This window comes from Zeugodacus cucurbitae, chromosome 4, assembly GCF_028554725.1.
Source record: "Zeugodacus cucurbitae isolate PBARC_wt_2022May chromosome 4, idZeuCucr1.2, whole genome shotgun sequence".
In the NCBI taxonomy this organism is placed as follows: Eukaryota; Metazoa; Arthropoda; class Insecta; order Diptera; family Tephritidae; genus Zeugodacus; species Zeugodacus cucurbitae.
Genome location: NC_071669.1, coordinates 47,510,568 through 47,519,443, shown reverse-complemented (window position 1 = coordinate 47,519,443; position 8,876 = coordinate 47,510,568). Strand labels below are relative to the sequence as shown.

General features: G+C 37.5%; 1 protein-coding gene across 1 annotated transcript in view; it reads right to left on the bottom strand.

Moving 5' to 3' along the window:
• Window positions 1–928: 928 nt before the first annotated feature.
• Window positions 929–8,876, bottom strand: part of LOC105220988 (myb-like protein AA) — a 53,700-nt gene continuing 45,752 nt past the window's right edge. Inside the window, exons 6-11 of the mRNA XM_054229567.1 lie at window positions 3,760–5,947; window positions 3,166–3,403; window positions 3,015–3,098; window positions 2,153–2,320; window positions 1,807–2,035; window positions 929–1,726 (exon numbers count right to left, since the gene is read on the bottom strand). Of these exons, the coding sequence (XP_054085542.1) occupies window positions 1,395–1,726; window positions 1,807–2,035; window positions 2,153–2,320; window positions 3,015–3,098; window positions 3,166–3,403; window positions 3,760–5,947 (3,239 nt within the window). The 3' untranslated portion in view covers window positions 929–1,394. The remainder of the gene's footprint in view (window positions 1,727–1,806; window positions 2,036–2,152; window positions 2,321–3,014; window positions 3,099–3,165; window positions 3,404–3,759; window positions 5,948–8,876) is intronic.

Below are 8,876 nucleotides of genomic sequence, written 5' to 3'. Positions count from 1 at the left end.
ATAATATATTTTTCAATAATATAGTTATTTTTGTAATAGTTTTCATTAATATTAATATTAAGTTTAATAAAAAAAATAATAAAATATTTTTTAGATTTCATTTGTTGACATTTTTGTTTTCTGTAGAAAAAAGGCAATGTATTTTAACTACTTTAATATTTCTGCTTCTACTCAATGAGTTCCACACGCTACAACTACAACTTAACTAAATTGATCTTCATTGTTGTATACATTTCATACGTATTTACTTAGTCCACACTCAGCACTCGTGCATTTCAGTTATGCTTTAAGCGCTGCGATATTTTATTGCATATTTATTAATTTCTTTTTTTTATTTACAAAACAGGCATAATTCATTTCATAACATTTTACATTTTCCTCTACAAACTGTTTTATTACTAATTTCGTTGTTGCTACATGGTTTTGTTGTTGTTCTTGTTTTTATTAAACATTAATTATTATTTCATTATGCAAACAATTCAATTCCAAATCATTATTTGTTAATTGCATATGTTATTTTTTGTTTTTGTTGTTGTTTTTGTTTTTCTTCTATACAGTTTTGTATACATGTGTGTGTAGCGGTTTCGTTTAACTAATTTATTTATTTTATATATGTAATTTGTACATGATCCTAGAATATTTACACCAATTATATGCGCTCAGTTTGTTGTTGTTGTTGTTTATATATTAAACTACTACTACTATATGTATGTATATGTATATATTATATATGCCACCACACAATGTCAATGCTTGCAGCATTAGTCCAGTTCGCGAGCTGCGCTCCAAACGCTCTTGTCCTTCACAAACTCCTACACAATCCACTTCTGTCGCATACGCTCTCTGTCCCTCTCTCTCGATCTCTCTAACTTTCTCTTTGCACCTCAAACCACTTCCATTCCATACAATTTTTGATCAAAGGCAACAATTGTTTTTGTTTTTTTTTTTTTTGTATAAAGCAAATAAAAGCAATGCTTAAAAGTTAATATTTACGTGCGTTTATAATCTTTCAAGTGCTAGCCCTTATTGCATGCATAATAATTAGCATAAACTGTAAACTAATATTTCTCTATATATCTATTGATATTTATATATTTATATATATTACATGATGTTCGAATTCGAACTACTGCTTACTGCTGCAGTTGGCTTACGTTGCAACGGTTTGTGCCGATAAACCGTTACCTAATGCATTTTTTTTTTTACGTAATAGTGTATGTACTAACCACCGACAATTGATCGTTGCTGTTATTGTAGTTGTAGTTGTTGTTTTTTGTGTACTCCGTAATGCCGCACGGCGCGTATGCGTGCTCGGATTTTGGCTTGGCCACTTCTTAGTATGTACTCACACGTGGGCGTGTCAAACACGCCTTACACACTGCGCTCATGCCCGTTTACTTGTTGCCATCACGATCGCGGCCACCATGATTTGCATTTGAGTGGGAGTTGGCATTGCCACCGGTCGCTGCATTGTTCTGCTGTGGCATTGTGTCGCAACGACGGTAATATAATAGATAAGGCACGCGTGGTGTTTTCGGGTAGAGCACTTCGTTCTCGCTGACCGGTTTCACGGAGCTATCGTTGTAACGCAACCAGCTGCTGTAGCCCGTATGATAGACGTCGGTGATGTAGTGACCCTTGGTCGCCTCTTTGCCATCGTGATAGACAACGGCGAATAGACGATATGCGCGCTGTTTCATCGAGTACTTCTTGGAGGCGAGTATTTCTGTGAGAAAGCAATGTCGAATTAGTTTGAAATTAAAAAACAAAATTAAAAAAAAAAAGAAATATATTCCAGGCACTCACTTGCGTCGATCTTCAGATCAACTGGGAATTCGACTTTCTTGAGTATCTTAGTGCAGCCATCGGAGCGATAATCGAACCATTTCAAGTGAAGAATTAAAATTGTGGGTAACTTCTCCAAAGTCATTTGCTGCCAAGCTACAACCTCTTGCTTGGTCTTGCTGCCGGTGACACCCTCTAGCTGATCGCGTCCAACCAGTATTTCGAGCGCCTCCTTGACCGAAGCGGCTTTCTATAAGTGCAAAAGAAAATAGAAAAGAAGTTATTACAATGAATCAAAAATTAAAATAATGGAATTAGTTTGCTTATACGAAGAGTTTGCATCAGAAGTCTGTTTTTTTTAACTAACCTCAATGTTGAGTTGTAACGTGAAGAATGGTTGAATAGCATCGGTGGAGTGTTCGCCCTCGCGTTGCAAGCGTGAACGCAATTCGCCACGGAATATATCACTCAGTGGGGTGCGTCCAAAATCTTGTTGACGTGTGACGCTGCCTTTATTGCGGTTATTGCAGATCATCTAGAGAAAGAAAACAATGAGTATGGTGAATATTTAGAATAGATATAAAAATATATTAGGTGAAGTAAACTATAGATTTCCAAAAACATCGTATTTTTATTAGCTACAGCTTAATTGAGCAAATTATATAATAGTCTACATTAATTTATGAAGGAACAATTTGTTAATTGACTCAATTAAGGTAATTTCTGAAATGGCTTTTAGTTTTGTAGTCATTTGATTCAAATCACTATTGGTCTACATTAATGTATCAAAGGACAATTTGTTAATTGACTCAATTAAGATAATTTTCTATATTAATTTATGAGGAGACAATGTGTTAATTGACTCAATTAAGATGATTTCTGAAATGTATATTAGCATTGAAGTCATTTGACTCAGTTAGCTAATTGTCGACATTAATTTAAGAACAGAAATTTTATTAATTGACTCAATTAAGGTAATTGTCTAATTAATGTATGAGAAGCCAACTTGTTAATTGACCCAATTAAGGTAATATCTGAAGTGTCTATTAGTATTGTAGGTCAATTATTTCAATTAAATTTTCAATTGTCTACATGAATTTATTTAGGGCAAATTTTTTTAATTGACTTAATTAAGGTGACAAATAATAAAACCCCTTAAATTAAATTTTCTGATGTAAAACGAGATAAAATACTTTAATGTTAAGTGTAGTTAATAGCAATTTACATACCTGCCACTCATCGCCATCCTCACTTTCCGAAACTTCATTGCGTCCATTTTGTTCAGCATTCGGTTTGGCAACTAACTTTATAACCTAAAAGAATAGAAAATACAAATTTAACACAAAATGCGAATAAGAATCAAAAGAAATTAGCACTCACCTCCAACATTTCATCATTCAACTTGTTGAGCACATAGCTTAAGAACTCCTCAGCGTCCTCTTGACGTCCCTCAACATACTCCTCACGACTGTCGACCCACAAGCGGTAGATGTCACTGGGTTCAAAGGCCGAATCACATTGCAACTCGCTGCCCAAGTCGTCCTTGCCTTTGGGACCCTTATTTGTGCGCAAGCGCATACCAGATGGTAGTGTTGAGAATTGCGATACAAAGGAAATGCTGGTGGGTGAAAATAACAATAAGCGATTAAAAATAAATGAAAGCCTATATTTTATAAAATATTTAAAACAAAAATTTTGTTTGTCTTCGTTCCTTGTGCTAACGGCAACTGCAAGCCGCTTTCACTCAGCGATTCAAAGACTGCGACAAAGTGCAGGCAACAGCAGCGCTACACCAAAACGGCTTCACGCTGCGTCACATGGCACTTCGTCTATAGTTACTCTACCATAAATGTAACGCGATCGCATACAATCGTGAATAGAACGCAACCGCTGACTGTTTATGGCACTTCTTATGTAAGTATTTAAAAGTAAATAAACTAAAGAATAGGTGAAAATGGTGAACACGTGACTTACAGCGCATTGACAGTGGGTGTGCGCACTTCGGATAGAGCCGCCGCCTGCTTGGGTATGGAGCGTATCAGATTGTAGAATGGCGCGCAGCCCAACAGCGCTTGCAGAATGGAATTTATGTAGCAGTAGTTGGAGGGATTGGTGAGACCGCGTGGACGCAAGCTAACTGTGGACAGATCGGTTTTTGCCTTTGTGAGGAAATCGGCGAATTTCAGCGTGTATTCATCCAGATTAGCACGCGCATTCGGCGCGGGTGGTTCCGGTTTAACAACAGCCTTGGCTACGCTGGGCGCTTGTGGTGGTATGCCTTGTGCCGAGGCCGCCGAGTAGGACATGGCACCTGGCAATACCACCGGCGGTGTGGGATTCACCGGTGGGGGCACAACGCATCCAAATGGCGCTACTTTGGCAACGGGTCTCTCCAATGAAAATGGTGTTGGCAGCGCAGGTGAAGAGTTGCTGATTTGTGTGTTGGCATTCGTGTTGCTGTTGCTATTGCTGCCAGATTGGGCACCACTGGCACTTGCCGACGTTGTGTTGGCGTTGTTGGGAGACTTGTCATTGAAGAGACTAGCCCATGATTGTGTGCTGGGCGCGGTAGTGTTGGTGCTAGCTGTAACTGGTGGCGCCAAATTCAATATGGGAGTTGTGCTGGCAGCGGCGGCGGCGGCAGCAGCGGCTGCTTTCTTATTGCTGGTGAAGCCCGGATATTGTTTGCTGTCAATTACTAATGCCTGTTGTTGTTGTTGTGGCGGCTGATTTTGCGTTACTTGCGCAGCGGTTTGTTGCTGATGTTGTTGTTGCTGTTGTGCAGCTTGCGAATGCTGCTGTGTTTGCTGCTGTTGTTGTGGGAAATGTTGCGGCGCCGCGGTGGTGCTGGCCGTAGACGTGGCAGCCGACGCGTTTGCGTTGTTTCCGCTGTTCGCCGCATTATTGCCACTGTTATTGGCATATTGGTTGTAGTTGTTGTACGCGCTGTTATTGGCATTGTTCGCATACTTCGGCTGCTCGGCTTGGCTGTTGCGGCGTTCGCTGGCGCTGTTGTTGCCAAACTGTGGTGGCGCATTGCTACCCACCGGCGAGGAGGGTACCTTCATGCCACCATGATTGCGCATTTGCGGCGCTTGATTGTAGTGACCACCATGCTGCTGTTGTTGTTGCTGCTGATTGTGCTGGTGGTAGTGCGATTGTTGTTGATAGTGATGCTGATGGTTGGTATATGTTCTGGAGGAATGTCCATACGTCCGATTTTGGTTATTGCTATTATTGCTATTGTTGTTGTTGTTGTTGCTTGGTGTAGCTGTCACAGCCACCGATGCGGTGGACTTTTTGCTCGAATTAGTCCAAGACATTGTCTTTGTAGTTTGAATGGCCGAGTCATTGTTATTATTATTATTGCCGTTGTTATTGCTATTATTGTTCGGCACATACGATGGATTGTTGTAATCGTATTTACGACGAGATTGATTATTATTGTAATTCTGCTGTGGCCTACGCTGCTCATATGGATAGTTATGATTCTGTTGATGGTGATATTGTTGATTATGATGTTGTTGTTGTTGTTGATCGTAACGATTGTACGATTGCTGCTGATGTTTTGGATGTGTCTGTTGGTGTTGTTGCTGCGGCTGTTGCTGTTGCTGATGATGATACTTTTGCAAGGGCGGTGAAGTTTGTATTTGCTGTTGTTGTGTCGGCACATTGGTAGCCGTCGAAACACTTGCCACAGCCGTTGGTGCAGGTTGTGCAGACACTACAGCGGCTACTGTTGGTGGCTGTTGTTGTTGCTGCTGTTGGGGTGCTGCAACTGTTGCTGGTGCCACTGTCGCCACAGGCACTTCGGTTGGCTCCTCCTTTGGCACATTCTCATGCTGGTTGTGATGAACTTCATTGACGGCGACGACAACAGGCATATCAACAGCATTTTGTGGATTGAATTGTGCTGACGTCTGTTGAGCTTGCTGTTGTTGTTGTTGCTGCTGCTGCTTTGGCTGTGACTGGGTTATTTGCTGTTGTGGCTGCGGTAATGGCAGTTGCTGTTGTTGTTGTTGTTGCGCCTGATAGTCCTCCGCTACAATGTTTTCGGTGCTCTGGTGTGTATGCATATCATTTAGGCTGGTCACTGAGCCCACAGCGTGCAACTCGGAAACGTCATCAGCGCAGCTATTTTCAATATTGACATTTTCGCTCTCTGGAAGACACAAAAAACAGGAAAGAATAAATATATAAATATGTGAGCCATATTATAAACTAAGTATAGCAATTGTTTTATGATGATAAACAAAATTTAAACCAATTAAAGCATAATATCATTTATTATTGCCGCCTGTTTGTTTACGACGGAAATGTCTCGTGACACAGTTCTCTCACTTTACAACTGAATTTGATAGCTTTATACTGTATACTAAGCCTATTGGAGGTGACCTCAAATTGATTATTTCCCATTGTAAGAAGTATTTACAAATATATATAAAAATTTAAAAAATAAAAATAAAAAATAAAAAAAATAAAAAAAAATAAAAAAAATAAAAAAATTAAAAAAAAAAAATAAATAAAAAAATTAAAAAAAAAATAAATAAAAAAATTAAAAAAAAATAAATAAAATAAAAAAAATTCATAAAAGTAAAAAAAATTTACAAAAATATATATAAAAATAAACAAAAAAAATTAAAATAAGTAAATAAAAAATAAATAAATAAAAATTAAAAAACCAATATTCATATTATTTCGGATCTAACTCAGTTGTCTCACTTCTCCCACACTTTGTCTCCCAATCAGCCTGATCAATAGCAATGACACTGAAACTCACGTTGCATATGAGCAGTTAAAGGTGTTAAATGATCGAGGTTTTAGCATATGTACGGCAATTCTGGCAGCGTGAAAATATTTCAGCGCCACAACTCAATGTAACATCTAACGCCGTGCGAAACACGAGCGATTTGAGCGGGTGTACGTGGAGAAGGGTGTATGTGAAATAACTAGACACGAACACAGGGAGCCGTGTGTGCAAACAACAGGCGCTGAAATTTTTTTGCATACTCGTGCAATTTTTGCCTCAGCCCTGAAGTCACAAGACTTCGAGCCATTATTATTTGCACTGTGGCACTTCTTTTTCGCCTCGGTGTATCAATGAAACGTGCGGTGGTAAAGAAAATGCCTATCATGCTCGTTTGTGTTTATGGAAAATACCTTTCGCCATTTGATCTCTTATTATTTCACGTTTGTTTACTTTTTCGATCATAAAAAAAACAACAACAACAACAATAATGCTATTAAAGTTTGTACCGAAAATGCACTAAAATATTTGTATTAAAAATAGCTAATAAATTAGCATTTAACTAAATGGGTGGGTGTAAATGAATAAAACTAATATTGAACGTAGGTGAGAATAATGTCGCTTTTGTTGTTTTCGATAGCAGTAAATTCTAATATTTACTGTATATATATACATATGAAGCTTGTGCTAAGTCTTTTAGTGAATATAGATTTATAAATATGTGAATATTTTTTATAATATAAAATATATTAATAATCTTAAAAATAATATAAAAAAATAAAAAAATGAAGTTAGTATGTAAACTAAATATAATGAAATGGAAAGAGGCCATACACGTGTATTTAAACCTTAACAATCTCATAAAAGTCTATTGGCAAGATATTAACTCTCCAAAATTTAGAGACTGGAGAATCGAACAAACGAAACTTGCAAAAATCAAGCAGATAGGAGAGACAAGGTCACTTTATTGAAACTCTCTTGTATTAAATTCAAATAAAAACCTTTGTTGTTGTTCTCCAAAGTAAATTTTTTTAACAAGGAAGCTGAACTCAAGGACTAGTGAGCGAAGAAAGGTCAAATCAAGAACTCTTTCTATTAATTATATATTAGGAATTATATTCCTTCTACTCCTATAAGGGGCATAGGGCCACAATTTTTTAGAGGCCCTAACTTCGGCTAACAATTTCAAATATTAACTTTTTACTAGGATATATTTCTCAGTTTAAACTATCAAGTTCAAAATAAACTTATGACCTTTAAGGCCTTTAGCAAAATCTAAAAACTGATATTAACATAGATATTTGTCTGGTATAACAGCAACAAATCTAAAACTTAAAAATGTTCCAGGAATAGAACTCATAAAAATAAAAAAAAAATAAAACCTTAGAAAAGTTTAGCATAAGTGAGAGATTGCTCCCAAAAAATATACAAAAGGGCTTAGATATTTAGAGAATTGTGAATTCTAAATCGGAAATCGACCCAAAAACGTAACCTAACAGAGATATTTGTCATTTAAAGTTAGTCAGTCACAAATCAATAAGATTATAATGTTCAACAAACTTGTTTGATAAAAACAAGAATATATTAGGAAGGTTTGGTAAAAGTGAGATCTCAGCATGAAGAGACTATTTTCAAACGAAAAAGTATTTACTCCCGAGATATATCAAAAAATATAGAAACGGTCTCAGATATTTAGCCAAGTCTGATCTCCTAAACAAGAATCTGCAACAAAACCTAACCTAATACGAGGGCTGCTATATATACATATTTCTGGCCTAGGCAACATTAAGTGTTGCCAGGTGCAATCTGACATTTCCATTTTTAGCATAACATCCCTCAGAACGTTTTGTCATTTAATCGTGAATTGTTTTATTTAAAGGGAACTAAAAAATTCATCTCGGCCAAAAAATGGAATTAACTCGTGAACATTTTCGTGCGATCATTTTTCACAACTTTCGACGTGGATTATCGCGACAAGAGTGCATCGATGAACTAAAATCTTTGTATGGCTATGAAGCACCATCCTATAGCACTGTGAAAAACTGGTACAACGAATTCAATCGTGGTCGACGCTCGCTCACAGACGAATTCCGTGAAGGTCGTCCAAAAACAGCCGTTGTGCCAGAAAACATCGATGCCGTACTTGAACTGATAATGCAAGACCGTCATGTAACATACCTTTAGATAGAGGCATACCTATGCACTTCTCCCACCAGCATACATTCGATATTGCATGAACCCCTGGCCGTAAAAAAGGATTGTTCTCGTTGGATCCCGCACAATTTGACAATCGCTCAAAAAAGGCTCAAAAAAAGTGCTTCGAAAATTGGTTTGAGCGCATGCA